This window comes from Endocarpon pusillum, assembly GCF_000464535.1.
Source record: "Endocarpon pusillum Z07020 unplaced genomic scaffold C698727, whole genome shotgun sequence".
In the NCBI taxonomy this organism is placed as follows: domain Eukaryota; kingdom Fungi; phylum Ascomycota; class Eurotiomycetes; order Verrucariales; family Verrucariaceae; genus Endocarpon; species Endocarpon pusillum.
In genome coordinates, this window is record NW_006913508.1 from 252,613 (window position 1) to 276,280 (window position 23,668).

Here is a 23,668-nt window from a genome sequence, read left to right on the forward strand (position 1 = left end):
GGGACATAATATCTTGGCGCTTGGTTTCTACGAAACACGAGGATATCCATTCCCACCGACAAATTCAAATCCTCCTCAGTAGGGCCATCCGACAATGGCACGCAAGACAAGTATTCATTGTTTTGGTTACACGATAAGCATGGTTACTTGGTGCTTTGTGAGATCAATACACTCATTTAGAGATCGATTATCATGTCTCGTTAATGCCTGCTTCAAGCTACTGTGGAAGTTCCAGGTGTGGTACTGCTGCAATACTTCGTTGTTTGACCTTCAAGTTGCTGAGAAATCACGCTTGGTGCATTGTGAGATGCGGTGCGTACTGCCGCTTGGAAAGGTATTAAGAAAGCTCTACAGCGGCACGAAAGCGGTCATTTCTTTTTCTCCCGCATATCGATGGCAGTAGCAATATTGCCACTCAAGCGATGAAAGATGTTAGATCATCTGCTACCAATGTGCCTTCCTCGCGGAATGTAGGCATCTCCGTTCCCACCGCATCTTTCTCCTCTATCTCCTGTTTTTCATTACCCTCTATTGCAGCATTCTCAATGCCATGATTACTGCAGCATGTTCTTAGGTCGCCCAACCTTGACTGACCAATATCTTTGAGACACTTTATGTTCGACTCGTTAGAGTTCCTTCTATCCATCTAGTTCATATCTTTCACATCTTATCGTACTCAGATCCATCTATGTCATTGGAAAGGGCGTCAGATGCTTCTACGCCGGCGAAATTGGACCAACCGTCCTTCTACCAGCATTGGGAGCGCAGAGCTCGATCTACCACTCAAAGTGACAGTCTCAATGACTCACATCTCTCCTCTGAGAGCTCACATCCATCACCAAAATCGACAGTCGGCCCACCACGAGTTAGAAGGCTTCGTCGGACGTTTGCTGGTCGATCAACATCAGCGCCAGCTGGAACTATCCCGGAGCTTGCGGTTCCCACAATAGCCAGTCTCAGATCCCAACGGCGGTCCGTGACAGCCACTCCTTCGAATGAGAGCTCTAAAAGCAAACTGCGTTACCAGACCTGTTCTGGAGACATATCTCATCAACGACAAGGATCAGCAGTCAGAGCAGGAGCTGATTCCAAAAAGTCTTCTGTGAGCAGCGTCACCCGCCGGCTTCGGAGTCAATTTCGAGCCTCACTTTCAGATTTTCGCATACCTGAATGTCGCATCGATAACAGCGCCAAAGAGTTGCTCCCGCCAAGAAAAGAACGTCCGGGTTACGAATGGACCAAAGCCGGTCCGAAGGATGACTGGGTAGAACGTCTCAATCCCTCGAAGAGTCTTATGCAACGACGTGCCAGATCAACAGAGCCATATCTAGTAACCATAGTGCCACTGAGACCTCCAGTATCTCGCAACGTCAGTGCAAGCGTTTATGAGCGCACTGTGAAGCTGGAAACGTCATTTGCGAAATTACGGCCCGATCCCCCTGTGGAGAAGCACCCGCTTCCTCAGAGCGCCCCCAGGCCTTCAATAGCCGCACGAACCAAGTCAATCATCGCCAATCGGGTACGGTTTGCCCTTAACCGCAAATCCTCGATTCAACGTTCGTCTGGTCAACGACAGTCACCATCGACCCCATTGAAGAGCTCCCTCCTCTCCGCCCGCAATCGCACAGCCGAAGGCCTGCAAAGAGTCGCTTCAATTCTGCACTTCATGGTCAATGAAGTCCCCTCACGCGCCGCTAGTTACCGTTCTCACCAATCGCGCGAGCCAATCCTCCCAACACAGCTCCCGACCCTGCCGTAATTCGCAACCGACGGCGTAGATCAGTAACAGTCTCCTACACCTCATCCTTGAGAAAGATGCGACGCGGCGCGACTCCACTCAACACCCCAGATACCCAGGAAACGTATAGAGTCAAGAGAAGCCCCAGCGCAGAGACAGAGGAGTTCTTCAAAATCGACATCTCCATCAGAGGCGGGACGAGCTACCTACCCAGCGAGGCGAGAAGAGTGCACACTCCACCTCTACCGGGCGACGGACCAGGCCAGAAGCGAACGGGCTTCTTCTTCGACTACGTCGCGCCCTCTGACCCCGCCTTTCCAACAGCAGAGAATCCCACTGGCGAGGGTGCAGCTGAACCGTCATCGCCGAGAAACCGGCCAGCAAGGGGAAGAACCATGGGTGGCAGCGATTGGTTTGAGACCCAGTTGGCTGGGGTGGATGCGGTTGATGACACAGCAAACAGTGGCTCGAGGACAATGGCTGAAGCCCACAAAGGCGCATGAGGAGGAGCTGATTGATATGAATGTTCCGGAGCATTTGCCCAGTAGCCCGCTCTGTCCGAGGCATGAGAAACACAAGAGTGGTGGGAAGGGTGTTTGTTGGATGCATGGGAGGAATATAGACGCAGGTGAAAAGGCGTGACAGTATTCCGCTGTGAAGGAGATGAAACAGAGATAAGAGTGATCTTACAGACCTTATGGTTCTCGTATGACTTCCTTTCTGGATAGTATGGGTAGAAAGAGGTTTGTTGGGTGAGTGGACGCTCTTACTAGATCATCAATAAATAAAAAATGAATAGAACAAAGACAGGAAGACTTCCGTTAGCACGAGCATCCAAACTCATGTCGCTTGAGTTGGCTGTCACAACAGGTTGCAATCTGGACTTGGAAGAGGTCTTGCCAAGACTTCTCCTTTGCGTGGTTTTTAACCGTTCCCTTTCTCCCCCGCCTCCACCTCCTCCTCCTCACTCTCATCCACGCTGACCTCCTGATCAGCAAATAGCATCCAGCCAGTGCCCATTACAGCTTTCTTCCACAGTTTGGTCACCCCATCGCTCCCGCTGGACATCAGCACCTGTCCCGCAGGATCCCAGCACAATGCCCATGTGTCGCGGTGGGCGTTGAGTAGTTCGGACTCGGTTGTTATGGTGTGTGTGAATGGGGAGAGGAAGGCGAAACGAGGCTGATCGCGTGCAAAGTTGGTGGTTGATGGTGTGGTTGCTGTTGATGACGGATACAGCGTTGAAGATGTGGATGTTGTGGCCGAGCGGCCGACAATGGCGGATGTGAGACTGGATTGCGGGCCTGGGCGGTGGTGGAGAATGGGAGCTGTTGATGTTTGCCGGGTATTGTTTGACGAGAGAGTCGATACCGCCTCATTGTCGGTTTTATTGGTTGTAGTATTGGAGCCGGCTGTAGTGTCTAGTTTGTATATTCGGACTCCGCCGTCGCGGCAGGCTGTTGCAAAAAGATCGAAACCACGCACGTTGAAAGGGGCCCATTGAGCGTCGCGGATCAATGCCGGGTGTGTTGGGAAGCGGGCAGCTTCGAAAAATGTTGTGCGATCCTGTCCGGCTGAAGGAATTGCGCCGGGTGTGCCGTTGAAATCGTACTGGACAATTGTGCTCCGGTAAATTTTAACCGTGTCCATTGCTGTTGCGATCAGTGAAAGCATTTTCTTGTCATCTGTCAAGCTATTCATATAGGGCGTGCTGACGGGATTCTGGTCAAAGCGGACCTTGAACGATGTCTCGGCGCCGCGGTCTGGAGGATTTGGGGCGCAGACATTCCATTGATCGAGCAAGGACCAGTCCTTAAAACTGTCGAAGCTGGTAGGCTCGTAGATCGAAAGCAGTCCTGAGCGATCGATCAAAGCAAGGTACGTGTAGACTGAGTCGAGTTTCTTGATATCGAGTGAAACGAAGGGAACTTTTGTGTTGGAGGGAATGTTAGAGATGGGCCGGAAGCGACGACCACTATTAGGTGGCTGCGAAGGATCTTCAGTCCATAGTTTGAATTTCAGGTCATTGCCAATCGAAGCAATGTTGGAGCCTGTGGTTGGATGCAGCCATTTTGCCTGACCACCTAGTCAGCTTCAGCTCCTCATGGAATCCAAGCCTATTCGCACGTCTCTTATATCAGCATCATGTGCCGTCCATGTGTCCGTCAATATTTGCTCTCCGCTTTCCGCGTCCCTCTCCCATACTTTGATGCGATGATCTGCAGATGCTGTAAGGATGCGCGTGCTGGTGAAGTTGACATGGAGTACAGTGACGCGATCTGCATGAGCAGGGTCGAACTCATCAGCTTGGGTCATGGTCAGGGGATGCCATAGGTAGCAGAGGCTATTGTTACATACATGGCAGGATAGTAGTACTAGTAGTAACCTGCCATGGACTTCGAATGTTAGGACGCAGCGAGGGTATCTACCAGGGTGAATTACTGCTATAGTTAACCACTAACTTAACCAGCTTACTCTGCGGTCTAAACTCAGTTAAGCTTCTGCGCCAATGACACCTTTCTCAATCCTTGTACCTTTTCATGGCCCTTTGCACATTGCACGAGTTCGATGTAGTTTGTGATAGGAGCACAATGCCATTACAGCTCGGTCTGCGATGACAGCAGCGCTGTCAAGGTCAGAGGCATGGAGCCTTCTTGCCCTGAGCTCTACATGTTTGGGCATCTTTGTCAACACGTTCCAAGGTGATGGAGCGCCTCTCATTGTATCTCTGGCTTTTTCGGGTCTGGCATATTCTGTAACATATGCTCTGATACGATGGCTGGGCCCCACCTTCATCGGTGCTGGTCTCAAAGGCAAGGACATGAGCAAGGCAATCAAGAAGGAAATGTACTGTTGTGTAGCATCCATTGCTCCATTTCAACTCCACTGACTGCGTAAACACAGTCCTGAGACTATGGGAGCCGTTGCAGCTTCGATATACCTGCTTATCCTCATAGCCTTCATTCCCTTTCCTTTCTACAAGGATATAGTGGCTGCGACCTCAGGTGGTGGCAATCGTGATGTTGTCGTGCAAGCTGCAGAAGTGGAAACAGGCCGCTTCTTACATCGGTTCCCACATTCGAAGGTACGCAAGTCACCACTCAAAACGATCCTGCAATGATTCAAGACTCATCTTCTCCCAGCTTTCAGCATACTTGTCGGCTCTCCTGACCCTGCATACGACAACCCTACTAGGGATTACGGACGATATTCTCGACCTGCGTTGGCGCCATAAAGTGCTTATCCCTGCGCTCGCTTCCTTACCCCTACTTCTTGTATACTACGTTGACTTTGGGGTCACCTCGATCGTCATTCCGAGGTTTCTTCTTCCCTACATACCAAACACGTCTATTACCAATTCGGAGTCTGGCCTGATTCATCTAGGTCCTTTGTACTATGTCTATATGGCGGCACTGTCTATTTTCGCACCTAACAGCATTAACATTCTGGCGGGCATCAACGGGATTGAGGTCGGCCAATCAATTGTGGTCGCCGTCTTGCTGATGCTCAACTCTTCGTTGTACTTGATTCCCTTCCCAGGCAACCCGATTCTCGGCTCCTCTCCGCCTCCACGGGAATATCCTCACCCAGCAACGGATTCTCATCTGTTTACACTCTACCTGCTTCTTCCCTTCCTTGGTGTCAGCATAGCTCTATACACACATAACCGCTATCCAGCTCGCGTCTTCGTTGGGGACACCTACTGCTACTTTGCTGGAATGGTATTTGCAGTTGTGGGCATTCTCGGTCACTTCAGCAAAACGCTACTTCTGCTTCTTATTCCACAAATCATCAATTTCCTTTACTCATCGCCACAGCTCTTCAAACTCATTCCTTGTCCACGGCATCGGTTGCCGAAATACAACGCTCGTACCAATCTGCTTGAGCCGAGTGTCACCGAATATCCGGCTGAAAGACCCCCTTCGAACTTTCAGACGATGACGTTGACCGCGCTGGCCAAGATGCATTTGTTAGAGATACAGATTGATCCAGAGACGAACAACATTCGATCTTCAACCAATTTCACCATATTGAACCTGTGGCTGGTTTGGTTTGGGCCTATGCGGGAGGATAAACTGGCACTTGGCCTGCTATCCATGCAAACAGCGTTTGGCCTGCTCGGCTTATTCGTGAGGCACAGAATGGCACTTTGGATATTTAGTTTAGACAACAGAGGATTTCCAGGCTGGGGAGAGGGGAGTGCCGTGTAACGCGTTCCATCCTTGGCTCTTGAGGTTCCGCTGAAGGATAACAATGTATGAAATATTCTTAATACTCTTTGACGCCGCACAGGTCTTTAATGGCTTCACTGCTTGTTCTGGTCAGGCTTTAACGGGCAACATAGTGACTGTCAGGAAGAACAACCGCTGACTGCCTAGTTGCAGTCTATTTCCAGCCTGGCCCTTTCCTGAGATATCGTGTTGATTATCGATTCTGGACCCCCTTGTCACAAATTCGTTCAGCATGAAAGAGTTCTCCAAGTAGAATTGCTACTAGATATGGAGGCGAATCGGCTCTACTCGGGCCATCATCTACATAGTCTGAGACGTTGACAGAAACTCTATGTTAGGAAACGATTCCACCTGGATGTTGGTTTGTGAGAACCCTAGCTGCTGATTGGTAGGCTTAGTCATCACCTCTTTCGGACTTGAAACACGTCACACACATACACTCACATACAGATATGAAGGAGCACAACATTCGAGTTTTTGTTACACGAAAGTTTTGCCACGTCTTCTGCAAACACGGCATGTGGGATCTTGCTGGGATGTATGGCGGCTCAGGGACTCAATCCGCAAGAGCATTTCTTTTGATAAGTCCTCCGATCAAGACGGGACAGGTTGGCATCTCACATAGGATGCTTTCTGAAGCTAGAATTGATAACTGACATTTATTACGGAGTCGTGCCCCAAAATTAGTAGAGTAGGCTAAGAGATAGTCTGCCAAGATAAAGAGATAAATTTGTCTTGACACTGATTCTTGTAGTGTCATTCCAAACATTCCAGGGGCTGAAACCTACATAGTATAGCCAGCCTAAAACGTCATACGAAGTGTCACCCCCTAAGCAACCACTATTCTAGGGCACATTGACCCCAAAATCAGACAGCTGGGGGCCAAGAGTCATCCAAAGCCCCACTGCTTAAGGCGTCAGCAGAACTAAAGCTTATGGGGAAGGAGGTGTCAAATGACGTAAGTTGCCAAGACTGTACCTCTTGACACATCTATCCTTGGCCGCGGCGTATTTTAAGTGCTTTGGGGGCACGTCTCCGTAGTTAATGATACTACGTAAATGTTCAATGATGCTATGTGGCTAGGATCCGTTGTTGCAAAATGCGGGACACCTACGCGCTGCCAAACAGAGCCTAGCGATTGGCGGCATCAAAAGCAATTTGATATTGACTGTGTATAAAGTGGGGTCTCGGGACGAAAGGGGTTCATTATTCGTGGGTCCTTGTCACGGGACAGTATCAATATGCTCTTGGTACCAGTTGTCGCCTTCGCGGGGCGATGCCCCTAAATGTTCGGGTTTATGAGCTTCCAAATTTAGGGTGGGGGCCAACCCTCCATTCACTACTTTCTCCTCTCGCAATCTTTCTTTCTGACCGCATCACGTACATTCTGTGGGGGATCTTCAACCCGAGTTACATGGCACCTGCACCCTTATTCCCCTTTTCAAAAGGCAGTATGCTCTTTTGAGTGACGGGCCTTTTAGTACCGTGGATCTGCTACACGCTTTCTCTCTCTCCCCCCCCACCAATCCATTTGGTACCGGCAAGATGTCCTCTACTGTGGATCTCCTTTACATATTCCTGCTTTATCTCCCTGTTTCTCGTAGCCCTCATCCGCTCACTCGTGGCTCATTAGTAGAGAGCTTGGAAATCTCCAGGAGGTGATCCTACTGATCTCAATTCTATAAGGAAAGGATCATCGAAGACCGAGCGAGGGGCGGCTGCAGTGAAAGCGGGTGATTCAACAGAAGATGGGAGTGTGCTGTATCACTACATGCTGTAGCTGAGACCACATCTTTTTTTTGCTATTATTGAGCTGAGTAACCAATAGGAAAAGAACCTTGACCTCAGGGTACCCACCTCTTCTTGACTTTACGTATTAACTAGTTAGTGTTACAAAATTGCCCATGACCCAAAAACAGCCACATCTCCCTCAACCTCCCCAATGATTCGCGAAATCAAACGCATCAGCATCACAGCATGGCTTACCCCTTTTTGCCCAAGTCAATCTTAGCAATATCTTCATCCAGCGCCAGCAAGCCCAAAGCCCAATGTGTCCTCGCATAGGGATTCGTGCCAATCGTCTTCCGATCATGGGTGATAGCCGCCGGCTCATCTTCCTCTTCTCCTACCTTGCTCGGCTCCCCACTACCCCCCTGATTCGACTTACTGCTCCTGCTCCTACGCGGCGGCCCATCCTTACCCGCAGCAACGAAGTATTGTTCCTCTCTCTCCCTCCCCGCCCTCTCCGCTTCCTCCGCTTCTTGGGCCTCTCTGTTCTTCTCTTTCTGCTGCGCCGCAGCCGCCTTGGCCTGATTCTTCAACACTTTATCCCCTACTCTGTCATCCTTACTCCTCCAATCCATTGTTGGTCTGTATGGTGGGCCCCTCCCAGCTTTACCCATAGCTTCCCACGAATATTCACACCCAGCCGCGACGGCAGCAGCGGTCTGCCATCCGCTCAACCTTGCAATCTCCTTCAGCTTGTTGATCGTCCAGCCTCGTTGCGCAGGGTCTTGGAATTGTATAGCAGCGAAGAAGAGTGAAAAAGTGCTCTCGATCAAGGCGCCTCCGAGACTAGGATTGAGAGATCCAGTCTGAAGGTTGTATTCTTGCGGGTAGTAGAGCCCCGCGCAGATCTTGCCGATTCGCTGGGCATAGGACGTTGTCTGCGCGGCGACGACTTGAGCCGCGATCATGGCTGCTGGGGGCATGTGAGGATGCAAGCGGTGAAGTAGAATGCGGCCGGCATAGTACAAGGCCCAGATGCAGGCGATGGTGTGGGTGCGATATTGCAGCGCAGGGCCAAACGGGGTGCTGATGGGTGGGGCAACGTCTGGGGGGAGAGGCTGATACTCAGGTGGTAGGGAGGTCTCGAACAGGTCGAGGGCGTGAAATATGGCAGTATGCTCTGCCAGGGCTGCGAGGGTCTCAGCTTCCAGGTTTTCGGTTTCGGTGGTTTGTGGAGGGGATGGGGCGAACGTAGGTGAGGTGAAGGCTGCGTCGTTGAGGTTTGCCGAAAGTGTTGCCCAAGCGGAGTGCATTGGCAGGGGGTTTTCAGGTGTTGGCATGTATCCCACCGGTGGCCCCTGGCCAGCTGAGGGGGGTCCAGGGGGTGTCTTTGTGTCAGCGCTCGGCTGTGCTTTTTGAGAATTCTGCGCTGCCATTGACCTTCGCTTCCGTACCTGGTCTTTGCCCCCAAAGTCTGCGAGTCTCGCCAACACAAGGCACAAATGGTCCATAGTAGCGTAGATAAGATCGAGCTGACCCAGCTGTCCTCGAGGTGGGCAGAATACCCAATGGTCGTACCGCATCAACAATCTGTTCCCACTGAGCATGCTTTGAAATATATCCTGTTTGCAGTACCACCAGTAAAGATCGGCCTGCATTTTGTAAAGCTCTACGTCTTTAGCGGTAAAGTCCGAATTCTCGTGCGTTGGCTGACTGATATTCGTCTGATATTGATAATCATACTTTACTTCATACCCTGTGAAAGTGCTGATGAGACCTTCATCAATTTCCCAATCCCTGTCTGAAAGTAGACTCTCTGGTATTCCACTATATTGAATGTAATCTGGCCGGTTCTCCAGGTCTAGCTGTGCAAGTCGGCATTTGGCCTGCGCCCGTAATGCTCTGATCTTGCGTGTCTTTCCGGCGAAGTCAATCTCCATTGCCAAGACTCGTGCTCCGGACAAGTGAATATTCCATTTTGAGGTCTCTGCACTCATCACTTCATAGAAACCGAGTAGAAGATTGGCAGCTAGGGTTGTAACTTCGTTGCGCCGCTTGGGGAGCCCGATAAGACGCCCGAGTCGGCGCAGAGCATAGGTGAAATGCTTTATAGACGGCCCAGGGGAAGTTTGCTGCAACTTCGAGATATGTAATGCTGCCAAAGCTAGCATGGCATGCATGAGCGGTGGATGATCCAGGGCAAGGCTAGGCAAAGTGTAGGTCCATAGAGGCTGTCGGGATCCAGATATTGCTGCGAGGCCGGCGGGCAAAGGTAACTGAGAGGAAGAACGCTCAAAAATCGTGATACTAGGACCTGTAGACGAAACGAAATGACAGAATATACGAGCAGCTTTTTCGTCCGCTTGGGGTAAAGCAGAATGGGAAGGTCTATAGGAAGCTAAGACGTTTTTGTCATTCAAGAATGTGGTAAAACTTCTTGTACCTCGCCGCTCGTCACGCGATGCATGCATGACAAGCATTTTGCTTAGGTCCTGCTTGGACTGCTCTGATGGTTGAACGCTGCTCTCTTCATGTTCCATCTCTACATCCCATGGGTCGTCTTCATCTTCTTCCTCTTCGAAGTTAGCCTGGGAAGCAGATACAGGTGCTGGCGACTGAATGATCGTGGGTATGCTCAAGTTGAAAGAGGGACGCTGAATAAATCCCTGAACACTATATCTCGTGGGATCATGTTCTGACTTTCGGTCAGCAAGGTTGCTTGATATGAGTCAACGACCACGACTAAAATGAAAGTCTTTGACTTTAAGGATAGAGACGTTGACTTACCCTGTGAAGCTGTTCCCGATGTGGTGTCATGGATGTGTGCTCTCACCTCTGAGTAGTAGGGATGGTCGGGAGGAAGTGGTTGACCCTCGAAGGCGGCGATCTGCGTGGGTGTAAGCGGAGTAACACCTCCTGTGGTGACATTGAATTGAGATGCAGGTGCGTGGTTCGGCAGTCCCACAGGAGGCAAGTTTTCACCGTGCACTTGATAATTTAAGGCCGATGATGCTGGATCGAATGATGCTAGAGTATTTGACCGTATTAGAGGAGATGCGTTCCGCATCTGTTCAGCGGTAAGAGCGCTAGTCCAGCGCTGGTATCCAGGATCTGGCCCTGAAATAGAACCATGGCGCTGTGCAAGTCCATATGGAAGATGACCCCTACCATCTGCATAGACCCAGTACGAGCCCGGTTGCGATGGGCCTGGGTTGCTTGCATGTACAGGAGCAGTGGAAGGACCTGCGAGGAGACTCTCGCTTGCCTGAGAAGCTGTGAAAGGACTACCGGAGGGGGCGTAAGAGGAATTCCTCGGTGCATAATACTCCTGCTGCTGTATCTGCAGTGGTATTGGTGCGATTGGGCGTAGACTCTGGCTCGACGCACCGGGAGGAAGCGGCGGGCAGGATGAAGAATACTCGTCAAAGGAAGTAATTTGTGACAGAAGTGAAGGTCTGCCATTGAAAGTATCATTCGTGTGCCCCATCGCAGACGAAGTCTGTCTGAAGACTATGCGTGGGTGGTAGCCTTCACAATATCTCTTTGATTTGGTACAGTTGGAACATATTGGTCTGTGGCATATGGTTAGCTGAAATCAGATGGCTCATCGAGCGAAGTACTTTTCCTCTCCACACTTGATCCGTCTCTTCCTGCAGGTCAGACACCCAGTTTTGGTACGCTTTCGCGGACCTCTTTGTGTAGCCTGGGAAGCGTGTTGGGCATTGGGATGTGTGTCTTCAAATCTCGATCTGTTGGAGTCTTCTTCGTGCTGACGAGGTGGTGATTGAGTCATCGTGACAAGATATTTATCGAAAGGCAAGGTAGTGTATACAGCTTCTGGACAAGACCTGGACAGTTGCTATGATCTAACGCCCATATGCTCTGTGGCTGAAATAAAGAAAGCTAGAAGAGACGTGTTCGTGCTGGACGACAGTGGGCCAGGTGTGGCAGCTTTTACACTTTCTCAACGGCTCTCTTGTCTGCAAAATGTCCGACCGATTCGCCTGGTGTTGGAAAGGGGCGGGCCGGCAGCAAGGCGTACTCGCGCAACCGAAGAGGAGCTTTGTTGGAGCAACCTTGGTCATCAAAAGTCTGCTTGGACAGTAAACCAGTATCGGCGAGACCAAACTTGGTACAAATTTCGAAATGAGATGCTATGAATAGCTCTAGTACGCATTGTCATGATAGCACAACCGGGGCCCAGCAATTTTGGAGGGACAATGATATCTCGACGGATAGGGGAATCGCCAGGAATAGAAGCCGTTATTGACGAGATGACAGATGTTCGTGGTAGGTGTATCCCTCGCATTTACATGAAGTCTGGGGTCATTCGAGCTTGGCACAGAAACCCCAGTACATGCGGTGATCAACATCGAATCGAGACAATTAGACCACCTCGTGGCTTGTGCACCTCCAAGGAGGTAGAGCAAGAGCCCAAATGATTCTTGCACACGATGCGTCGTGGAACGCGAGAATATGGACAGCCAATAAAGGGAGGCGATGTAGGTAAAGACGGGAGCTTTAAGAGAACAGCCCCCATCGCATCCTTGTTGTGAGCATTGATGAAGACGTCTAGTAACCAATTATAGTTAAAATGATAGAGGTGTCAGACAACTGAACGGAGAAGTAAAAGGGTTTATGAGATTGACGGCGGGGGTGGTATGCACACGCGCACGGACGATGTAGTTAGATTTTAGGACAGACCAGACAGAATCGAGCCTAAGTTAACTCAAGTAGTTAAATTTAAGCAGGTTAGGACAGAGAGATAAGAGGGGTCGTCGATCCACGTCTCGCAAGGCATAGTGAATCAGTGATGCGTTGTTGGTGTCCTCGAAGCACACTCATTATCAATTCCATGATGTCTGGAGATAATGCAGTCTGCGTCTGCTGCAATCCGGAAGGAAGTAGCAGTGCGCTATCTTGGGTGCACGCAAATAATGCCTTGCAATCAGGTTGCTATATACAGGACTGCCTTGGCTTTGTGATTGGAGCCTTGTATGTTGAAAGCTTACTGGAGTAGTTGAAGGAATTGACCTCATGTCAATAGGGGACAAGGTACAAAAGAGTGCTACTGCAGATCGTCGGGATCAAAGCTCCCAAGTAAAGTTTGGCTCCTGCAGGCTGCGGCCTGCACATCTTGGAAGAACCCGGCTTATGCAAGCTAAGCTAGTAGCCACGAGAGTCCAGAAATAGTAACCCACCAATAGTAGAAGGTTGAACTTAGAGATGCAGTATATTAATTAGGCGTCACAGCAAGCTGGGTCCAAATGTGTACGTAAGTACGTACAAGCTGTACGAATACGACAAGGCCTTCCAAAAGGCTGGATCTCCTAATAATGCTGTGCCTAGGGGTTACCATCAAGTAGTCCCTGTTCCTGAGCCATGTGAGTGTCAAGTCAATACGTAGTAACGACTTGAAGGCGTGAGTCTACCCCGGGTCGCGGAGTAGTCATCTGGCTGGCTATATTTGGCCTGGACAGGAGGTCATAATGATATCTGCAAGTGCCAATTGAGAGCTATTAAGAGGTCTTGCTGACTAGCATCTAGACCGGCCGCACACCAAACCCCAAGCAGGCAGGTCAATGCAAGGGTATCTTAGGCATGCTGCAGTCATCGGGCTGGCCCTTTCTACTGAGCAACCGACAACCAACATGAGCTCAATCATGCGGTCAATGCCGAGGTGTTCAGGCGAAGCTAACCGTCATGGGGGTCTAAAAGGAGGTCCTAGTCATGCATCGTTGATGTCGTTGGCAATCAATCTAATATCTGATGCATGTAAACCGGTGAGATATTGGGGATGATTCGGCTTGATATCCTTGTCAAGTTTGGAAAGAACGTGGTTGCATGTTTGAGCCGCAGGAATGCGGTGTGCACGTGTGCACGTAAGCGAATGCATGATGTCGTGTCAGTCGGTCTAGTGCCTGATATCATACAGCTTTAGCCAAGTCTGGCATGTCTAATACTACCCGTAAACAATACTACGTACTTCTGCCTGTGTACAGGTAAGGGGGAGTGTAGTCAGGAGCATTTCAGGGCATTAATGGCTGCTCGCTTGCAGACAACGCAGAAAGGGGCTTCCGGCAGAACTTCGGAATGTTAGTTACGCTAGCACCTACGTAGTTAGAGCACAGCAGAAATTGCGCACTCCTCAAGACTTTCTCATGAACTGTTGATACTCAAAGGCCCACCATGTTCGCCGTTCCTGGTTGGGCAGTTTCTGCGGAGCCGCTGGTGTCTCTAAGACCGACTGTTATTGCCTCTAAAGCTTCGGCTACGGAACCTGCTCTCCCTACCTCAAGGTTGAAGTCCAAGAAGCGAAGACGAAATGAGAATGGGAGCCCGTCCAAATCATATCTCACAAGTGAAGATCTCCACAGGCTATGGAAAAAAGAGTTTGGTGAAGGCTCAGGGGTGGAGCAGAAACCTGCAAAAAGCAGGAAAAGAAAGAAGCAAAAAATACAACCCGGCTCCACTTTGACACATGCAGATCATACAGTGCTGGAAGTGCACAATGAAAGTGGTAGCGATATACATGCTGAGGACGGTCTAGACTTCAAAGATGACTTGAAGAAGCCCGTCGAGCAGAAATCAGGACTGAAATGCAAGAATGGAAAAAGGAAGATTTCAATCTCGGATGAACGTGTCGACAAGCTCCTAGAGAAGCGTGGTACGGGTGACAGCGCCTATCTCTCTCAGCAACCAGGGCAAGGCAAAGCCACATTGAACTCCCAATCGACGTCGCAGAACAGAAAGGTCCGGAAGTCATTGCAGAAGCTCGAAGAACTGCCGTCACCAACCTCAATGATGATGACACCTTTGCAGGCAAGAATGCGTGTTAAACTTACCTCGGCTCGTTTTCGTCACCTCAATGAAACCCTATATACGTCGCCTTCTAGTGCCTCGCTTGATTTATTCACAGCATCGCCTGATCTCTTTGCCGAATATCACGCAGGCTTCGCTCAGCAGGTAAGAAGCTCGTGGCCACAGAATCCTGTCGATGGCTACATTGGTGACATCGACTCTCGAGCAAAGGTTGATTTTAGGATGCAAAGCCAGCCCTCTACCGTGAAGGTGCTGCCTCTTCCACGGAGAAAGACTGGTAGCTGCACGATTGCAGATCTTGGTTGTGGCGATGCTTCCTTGGCTCGGGCATTTCGGTCGACCTCAAAAGCTTTGGGCCTCAGGTTTCATAATTTCGATTTACATGCACCGAATTCCACTGTTACTAAGGCCGATATTGCCGATCTCCCTCTTCGAGATGGTGAGGCAGATGTAGCAGTATTTTGTCTGAGCTTGATGGGCACCAACTGGATAAGCTTTATCGAAGAGGCCTGGAGGGTGCTCAGAGGTGATGGCAAAGGCGAACTTTGGGTTGCTGAGGTCAAGTCTAGATTTGGACGTATTACCAAGGACAGGGTTGTGGAGAACAGTGTTGGCAAGAAGCGAAAGCTTCAAAAGCCGAGAGCACAACAGGAAAGACGTGCAGGTCTTGCAGAAGACGATGCAGATGACCTCTTAGAGGACGACGACCACGCGACGATAGATGAGACAGATATCACTGCCTTCAGGGATGTTGTGCAGCGTCGTGGCTTTGTTCTGCAGCCTGACTCTGTGAACAAGCACAACAAGATGTTCGTTAGTATGATCTTCACCAAGACTGGCATACCAGTTGCTGGTAAACATCAAGGTTCAAAGTGGAACGGCCATGAATATGAAAAGTCAGCCGGGTGGATGACTGGTCGCAAGAAATTCATTGACCAAAGCATTGATGATGAGGGATACCTCTCTCCCAAGGAAGAGTCAAGAGTACTCAAGCCTTGCGTGTACAAGAAAAGATAAGTTAAAGCTTTCAACGAATTTTCTTGTACTCACGTGTCACTTTTGGTGTGTTTCTTTGTCCTTGCCATGTTGGGTTGTCTCACCTGTTTGCTCGTCTTTGATTTTCGAGCCCTTCCTACCAGTACAGGGACCAGTATCACACTAAAGAGAACATGTGGGTCGATCATTCTCTACCGAATGGATGTCCAAAAAAGAAGAAAATTGGGAATACTGGGATTTGCACCCAGGTCTCCTGAGGGCTAATGCTATAAACCACAATCAGAAATGCTAACTACTGCACCATATTCCCGATAGTTATTACATGACCGCGAATTTAAAAGATAATGTCTACGTGCCATTAGATATTCTCACCTTCAAATCACCATAGTACTTGGTCTCTTTCAATCTTCTGCTACTGGGATAAGGCGTTCCGAGGACTTTGACGCCATTGACAATGTCTTGCGTATTTAGTTCCTCGTACGGTTCGATTGCTTGCTACCTTTTGACTTGCTGAAGGATACTGTTTTCATCTGGCAGGGAGAGAAGACCTACCAAAGCTAAGTAAGTACTGCTACCAGGGAAGTATACGACCTCCAGCGGGAGTATTTTTGCAGAGCTGTATCCGTCTGCCATGCACTACCGTCGGGCTATACGCTTTTGTGTGGCTTAAAATTCGCGTATCATTACGTTGCCCCATGCAAGCTACGTTGATATAGCTGCATGGTAGGGAGGCATACCCAGAGCACTAAGCCTACGACTCGTCTATTCGAAGCAGGCTTAGTAGTATTGCATGTGGTGTTTTTGAACATATATATAAAAAACCCTGGCATGTGTTACTGCATTGTTGGCGTCAGAGTCGAAGACATATAGACAGCGCAGCAGAGTCCCTTCGCTCTCGTTTTCAAACCAAATATTCCCAAGAAACGATCATGGTTTCACATAACTTCCTTGCACTGATGCCAACTTACCTTATCCATACCCTTCTCCCATCCACTCTAACATCGCCGTCCAAGGCATACAAGATCCACCATGACGCTTTCACCACATCCGCATTTCAAGCTCGCCTCACACTCGCCAGAAAGACCTCCTCTGCCACTGCCGCCTGTACTTCGGCATCCTCAATCTCAGTCATATTCCGACCTTCAGACTATCCCCCTAGGGTTCAAGACTGCATTTTGATTGAAACTTCTGCATGTACCTCAATGACTCTGTCCGCTCAGAACGTGTACGCGTTATGAGACAGTGGCTCTTGTCTTCAGACGAACGTGCGGTGGTGAAGAGCGGCTGTGACCCGGCAGAAGGGTAGAGCGGAATGTATCGCGAAATACCTTCAGTCCGGCGAACGCATGCTATGGATGCGAATTGTGAAGAGTGCTTGAATGAGGATGTGAGATTCCCTGAAGCAAGGCTGCTTTTGTCTGTCTGCCGATGAACGTTGGTTGCTTGCTCCTCTTCGGGAAATGCTTCAATGCCCGAACTCGGACGACTTGGACGGGGTCGCCATGTTGCTCAGACGAAGCACGAGTTTGCACAGACTGGGTTGCTAGGTCATTCTCGATTCTAAGAGTTTGCTCGTCTCCTTCGCAATCAACGTCGTTGTAGTCAGTACCACCGAATCCAAGAATTCGAGCACGAACCATGTTACGCTATCCAGCCCACGGAGTTCACTCTTATCTATTTAAGAAATCCACCAGCATCAGCGGCCCTCGCGCACTCACTTTGAGTGACAACAGCGTCCTGGCTAGCAGAGTTTTGTCATCAACAGAGATGGGAAAGAGATTCATTCAGTGTATCCATCAAACCAAATAAAGCATATCATGACCCCGTTTGATTTGCTTATCTGATCCCAGGGGTCTATTTGACTTGGTTTGTTTCATTTGTCAAATGGAGTCAAATGGAGTCAAATGGAGTCAAATTTCAGTAAACAATGTTTTGCTAGGATGACTGTCAAGGATTTTATCTCACAACAAGTGTCCGCCAAGACTTTTTTTATCTCTTCAAAAATAATCTTAAATATTTCAAAATGAAAATTTTTTCCGTCAAGACTTCCAATGGACTAGTAATTTATCAAATTGCAACGTCTTGATGATTGGAGAAAGCACGGACTTGTTTTATTTGACTCAATTTGATACAAATGGACACACTGGAATCATTCATTCACCAACTGCATAATTCCTAAGTCTTATCCTCCCAGCTTCCTCCATCCCAGTTCGCCATTCATCCTCGGCAATGTACACTAGATCTCTCGGACAATTGCCAACCCGGGGTCCGCGCCGGCTTGCGGTTCCTCTTGGGACAGGCGGGATGTGGCGAGAGATACTCCAAGAGGGAGAAGAAGCGTAGGAGGGTTTCCAGATGTAGAGCAATTGGGCGGATGGCGTCAGTATTCGATTGTGGAAGCTGGTTTGGATACGCGGTTTGGAGATAGGTCACCCATTGCGAGATCAATGGTGTAGACTCCAAACGAGTAGTATCAGAGTAGGACTCAATTGTTCTAACTTATCTATCTTTACAATACTTATTTAGTTCAGAACACCAATTAGCATCTTGGTTGACAACAGGGTACTGTCACATCCTGCCCACAAGGGCATGGTATCCGCCGGCATCACCGCAATTGGAATATCCTAATTAGGCAATTCCGCACCTTGCCACTAGCAACAAGATGTGTTGAATAGTATACACAGATACTAAGCTAACCACAATCTACGAAACGGATTGGCTTGATGAGCACAAGGGCTGTCCAACCTTGATGGAGTCTTCCATATGGGAGGGAAGCAGGGGAGGAAGATGACAATTGAGTTGGCTGTAAATACGTTTCGTTCTCGCAACCTTGGTTGTTGAGGCTATGGTGGATGCAAGTTTTTTGGTTTCGAGCAGTCGATCAATATTTGGACGTGTTGGATTCACCGACGACGCGAGAGAGAAAGACAAAGAATACATCTCCAAAGTGTTCTTGTGGCTACCAATGCTAAAGGTTAGAAGAGGCTTCGTGTTGGTGTAAGGCTTTTGCGCCTTTCAATGTTGAGCCCTGCCTCACGACTTACTTGTTACTGGGCATATCGACTTAGAAAATTTGTCGTTGAAGTACTTTAAAGCCTCTTGACTGAGTCTATAGCAGCATCATCGAGGCTGGATGAATGTTAAAACCATCGTCAGCTGCCAACATCTTCATGCACAGATATCAACTCCCAGAACGTGTACTTGACAAATGACACATCAATGGCTACCAGCATCCAGCTAAATTCGCCTCTTACCGGCCAGCACCTCCAGCGGCAAGCCATTGGCACGTCTTCCTTCTCACGCTGTCCAATTCTCTCGTCGTTTGGCAGGCTGTTGGGATGTCGTCTAGATTGCTAGAAGCATGGACAAGACCACCATCACGCCTTGGTCTTGAAAATTCCAGGCGTTGAGAGAATAGAAATGCCAAGTCCCATGTCTCGGGCTGAGCATTAGAGGACTCGTTAAAGGTATCAGAGCCGCCTTCAGTAGAGCGAAGGCTTTTGTTTCAGGTGAGCGAAACACAAAGTTGAGGTCTGGAAGGTAGATACTATTCTCACGGACTCTTTCACATCGCTGATTAAACTCGTGCATATCATTCTCCGCAGCGTCGAATCACTAACGTTTCAAATGTGCTATAGAACTTGTTCGAATGATGACCAGTAATTTGTAATAAAGACACCATAATTTCTGCGGTGCTCCCGAAGAAACTACGCACTAACTTAGCTGGCAGGCCGCAACGGTATGACAAAAACAAGGGAAGGATCTGGGTGAGATGACCAAGTGTGTGATGTTTCACTCTTTTTGTTGCCAGACAAGTGGCCCGAAGGTCTAGCAGAAGCCTAGAACAGCCAATCAGAGCCGCTCTGAATCGGATTACCAGTGGGTTGTGTTCGAGTATATAAGTGTTGTACAGGGTACTTCCTGTCCATCGATTGCTCATTACTGTGTTATCTTCATTGTACTCTACACTTACTACTCTTCACTCAATTTTCGAACTTACATCCGCCACTTCCCTTCTTTACACAGACCAGAGTGAAGGATATCAACCATGACTAAGCCAACGACTTGCTGTGGCCGCGCAGACAGCTGCATCTGCGCAACCAAAGCGAAATGCTCATGCGGCCAGCAATCAGCCATGAACTGCAATTGTGAGAAGAAAGCCGCCGAAAACACCTTGGCCGGGCCTCGTTGCTCTTGCAGTATGACCTTGCCCGTCTTTCCCTCTCATATCACTGACCCCAATCCTTCAGGAGCTCGTCCTGCCGGCGAATGTACTTGTGATCGTGCTCAGACGGAGAACCAGAAGCCGATGGGTGCCACTTGCGCCTGCGGTAAGAGAGCTGATGGTAGGTTGACTGGTTCCAATCCGTCCCGCAGCTTGCTGACATTGTTGCGTCTTCAAGGCTCATGTACATGTGAGAAGGCTCCAGATGGAGGGCTTTTGCCAAACGAGATTGACTTCACTACCAAGGCATGATCTCGACTCGCTTTGAGTGAGCTGAGAGCAGGATGGTAAGGGTGCGTGGAGAGGTTGAAGGCTTGCGATGCACAGATCAGCACCGCTTGTACTTTCAAGCCAGCATCAAAATATAAGGATAAACATGAAGATATACAGAAATATAAACTCAATCAGCCTGCTCCCTCATACTGTATCACTTGTGATTAGGATTGAATGATTGGTCTTGTCAAAAGGTGATTGAAAGATAGCACGGACTTAACTCCATCACCTTCACTTATCCCCACCCTGCCAGTAGCGGAATAATCCCTGCGCCAAGTTGATGGGATCATACCAATACCATAGCAGCGCATCCTCCGCTTCCCGCAAGAAGCAGGACGATCTCACTTCTGCTGCCAGTGCCTTGACCAACCGATTGACCAACCGATTGATCAGACAACAGTAGTGCAGCTAAAATCGCTGCGCTCGACAAAGTCAATTTTCAACCAGCAACTGGGTGCAACGTCTACCCCTGCGTTACACTATTCCCAGCTTGGACGTTCACTCTTCCGCCATACCCTCGCTATGCTCATGATCCATCGAAAGTCTGTGAGAAGGTTATGACCGCCCGTCGGGCACATTCATCATTCCGTCCTCCACCGTGGCGACCGGGCCGGGAGGCCTGTTCGGCCTGGGAAACTCGAGCAATGCATCTTCTATGCGTGGTCTCGTCCAATTTATAGCTGACCTTCGAAATGCACGAGCACGAGACCTGGAAGAGAAGCGCATCAACAAGGAGCTTGCGAATATCAGACAGAAATTCAAGAGCGAGAAGCTTGATGGCTACCAGAAGAAGAAGTACGTGTGCAAGTTATTGTACATATACATCCAGGGGTACAATGTTGATTTTGGTCATTTGGAGGCGGTCAATCTGATATCGGCGAACAAGTTCTCAGAAAAGCAGATTGGATATCTAGCTGTTACGCTTTTCCTCAATGAACAGCATGAGCTTCTCCACTTGGTAGTGAACAGCATTCGAAAGGATTTGTTAGATCACAACGAACTCTATAACTGCCTAGCCCTCCACGCGATCGCGAATGTTGGAGGACGAGAAATGGGCGAGGCTCTTAGTGGCGACGTTCATAGGTTGATGATCTCGCCCACCTCCAAAGCATTCGTCAAGAAGAAGGCTGCTCTCACTCTTCTACGTCTGTACCGGAAGTACCCAGCGATAGTGCAGCAGGAGTGGGCTGAACGAATCATTTCCTTGATGGACGACCCAGACATGGGTGTCACCCTGTCCGTCACATCCCTTATCATGGCGCTCGTCCAGGACAATCCGGAAGCATACAAAGGGAGCTATGTCAAGGCTGCGCAGCGTTTGAAGAAGATTGTGGTCGAGAATGATATTGCCCCTGACTACCTATACTATAAGGTGCCATGTCCTTGGATACAGGTCAAGTTTTTGAGGCTGCTTCAATATTTCCCACCCTCCGGTATGTCTTAGGAGACTGTCGTAATCCCCCAGACTTACGCTCTTTTGCAGATGATACCCACGTTCGAGAGATCATCAGAGAATCTCTACAGCAGATCATGCACGCCGCCACCGAAATGCCCAAAAATGTACAACAGAACAACGCACAGAATGCTGTTCTATTTGAAGCAATCAATCTCCTCATACACCTCGACACCGAACACAACCTGATGATGCAGATATCACAGAAGCTGGGAAAGTTTATCACATCAAGGGAGACGAACGTCCGCTATCTGGGGCTTGACGCAATGACGCATTTCGCGGCCAGGGCTGATACGCTTGATCCGATTAAGAAGCACCAGAATATCATCATCGGATCACTACGAGATCGAGATATCAGTGTCCGAAGGAAAGGCCTGGACCTGTTGTACAGCATGTGTGATACGACCAACGCCCAGCCAATAGTCAACGAGCTTCTCAAATATCTGCAGACCGCTGATTTCGCCATTCGGGAAGAAATGGTTCTTAAAATTGCGATATTAACAGAGAAGTATGCCACTGACGCGAAATGGTACATCGACATCTCATTGAAACTTCTTGCCATGGCTGGTGATCATGTCAGCGACGAAGTCTGGCAACGAGTCATCCAGATCGTCACCAATAATGAAGAGCTACAGGCATATGCTGCTCACACAATTCTGGATCATGTCAAAGCGGACAGCACGCATGATACGTTGGTTAAGATTGGCGGATACCTTCTTGGAGAATTTGGCCATCTAATTGCGGACAACAAAGGCTGCAGTCCGATAGAACAGTTCATGGCCCTGCAGTCAAAAATGATGGGGTGCTCCGATACCACCAGAGCGCTTCTTCTATCTACTTTCGTAAAATTTATCAACCTGTTCCCGGAGATCAAACCTCAACTTCTTCAAATGTTCCAGTTCTACAGCCATTCACCAGACTCAGAACTACAACAAAGAGCTTGCGAGTATCTAACACTTGCTTTATTGCCGACGGACGACTTGCTGCGAACAGTGTGTGACGAAATGCCACCGTTCTCGGAGCGGACATCTGTCCTGCTCTCAAGACTACATCAGAAGAGTGTGGGTACCAGTGATAAACGCACCTGGGTTGTTGGTGGAAAGGATGCAAATGTGGATAAGAAGGAGGTCATCATGGCGCAGCAGACGGGGCTGAAGAGGTCTTTCACTGCAATCGTCAATGGGACTTCTGCTCAAGCCAACGGCGAATCCCGAAGTGCGAGTGGCACATCTCAACCCGCGACAGATTCGTCCTCCAATGATCTAGCTGGACTAGGCATGAACGAGCACACCGAGGATGCGAAGACTCCTAATCTAGCGAGTTCGGTGCACCTAACTCCGGAGTGGGATATCGGGTTCAACAGGCTCTACTTCAGCGATGAGGGTATTCTATTTGAGGACTCGCAGGTTCAGATCGGCGTGCGTAGCGAATACCGATCACACATGGGGGTGGTCAAGATCTACTTCACCAACAAAGCACCCTTCCCTATCAGTTCATTTACAACTACTCTTGACAACCCATCACCCGCTCAGTTGAAAATGGACAACAAAAGCCTCCCAGATTCAACCGTACACCCAGGGTCTCAAACCCAGCAAACAGTCTTCTGCATGGCCAAGTCTCCCTTTACAGAAGCCCCCACCATGCGCATTTCCTACCTCGCAGGCGCTCTCCAGGCATACACTTTGCGTCTCCCCGTCCTCCCGCACAAATACATGGAGCCCTCAGATCTATCAGCAGATGATTTCTTCAAACGCTGGAAACAGATCGGCACGGGGCCTCTGGAAGCTCAATCGACATTTGGTCTAAGTGGTAAAGGTAAGGAGATGAACGAAAAATTTACTCGCGACGTGGTGGCGGGTTTCAAGTGGCGGATCCTGAATGATGTGGATCCCAACGCGAAGAATATCGTGGGTTGTGCTGTTTTCCAGGTCGAAAGTGGGAAGACGGGCTGTCTTTTGAGATTGGAGCCGAATTACGAACAGAAGGTACGCTGGTCGATGCATCGTCTGTTTCCGGTGGCGTTGAGGAGTGTGTGCTAATATTTCCCATGCAGATGTATCGGGTTACTATCCGAGCCACTCAGGATACGGTGCCGAAGGCCATGCTGAAGATGATGGAGGAACGGCTCTCCAGAGGTATATCGACAGAATCATCGTAGGCGCTGGAGTATATAGTTCTTGGTTGCATCAATCGAGGATTTT

The 23,668-nt window shown here is 49.3% G+C and overlaps 6 protein-coding genes across 6 annotated transcripts; 4 read left to right on the top strand and 2 right to left on the bottom strand.

Annotated features, from left to right (window-relative positions):
- Positions 1–688: 688 nt before the first annotated feature.
- Positions 689–2,241, top strand: EPUS_02283 (uncharacterized protein; the record flags this gene model as incomplete). Its single annotated transcript, XM_007787766.1, has 2 exons — positions 689–1,645; positions 1,699–2,241. The coding sequence occupies 2 exons, from the start codon at positions 689–691 to the stop codon at positions 2,239–2,241; spliced, it is 1,500 nt and encodes a 499-aa protein (XP_007785956.1).
- Positions 2,242–2,662: 421 nt separating this feature from the next.
- EPUS_02284 (uncharacterized protein) lies at positions 2,663–4,054 on the bottom strand (the record flags this gene model as incomplete). The annotated part of the gene is made up of 2 exons (XM_007787767.1): positions 2,663–3,814; positions 3,866–4,054. The coding sequence occupies 2 exons, from the start codon at positions 4,052–4,054 to the stop codon at positions 2,663–2,665; spliced, it is 1,341 nt and encodes a 446-aa protein (XP_007785957.1).
- Positions 4,055–4,352: 298 nt separating this feature from the next.
- Positions 4,353–5,949, top strand: EPUS_02285 (uncharacterized protein; the record flags this gene model as incomplete). The annotated part of the gene is made up of 3 exons (XM_007787768.1): positions 4,353–4,585; positions 4,643–4,823; positions 4,882–5,949. The coding sequence occupies 3 exons, from the start codon at positions 4,353–4,355 to the stop codon at positions 5,947–5,949; spliced, it is 1,482 nt and encodes a 493-aa protein (XP_007785958.1).
- Positions 5,950–7,952: 2,003 nt separating this feature from the next.
- On the bottom strand, positions 7,953–11,185 carry EPUS_02286 (uncharacterized protein; the record flags this gene model as incomplete). Its single annotated transcript, XM_007787769.1, has 2 exons — positions 7,953–10,393; positions 10,486–11,185. The coding sequence occupies 2 exons, from the start codon at positions 11,183–11,185 to the stop codon at positions 7,953–7,955; spliced, it is 3,141 nt and encodes a 1,046-aa protein (XP_007785959.1).
- Positions 11,186–13,887: 2,702 nt separating this feature from the next.
- Positions 13,888–15,537, top strand: EPUS_02287 (uncharacterized protein; the record flags this gene model as incomplete). The annotated part of the gene is made up of 1 exon (XM_007787770.1): positions 13,888–15,537. One exon carries the CDS (start codon positions 13,888–13,890, stop codon positions 15,535–15,537), a length of 1,650 nt encoding a protein of 549 aa, XP_007785960.1.
- Positions 15,538–20,669: 5,132 nt separating this feature from the next.
- EPUS_02288 (uncharacterized protein) lies at positions 20,670–23,625 on the top strand (the record flags this gene model as incomplete). The annotated part of the gene is made up of 3 exons (XM_007787771.1): positions 20,670–21,447; positions 21,498–23,452; positions 23,521–23,625. The coding sequence occupies 3 exons, from the start codon at positions 20,670–20,672 to the stop codon at positions 23,623–23,625; spliced, it is 2,838 nt and encodes a 945-aa protein (XP_007785961.1).
- Positions 23,626–23,668: the final 43 nt, after the last annotated feature.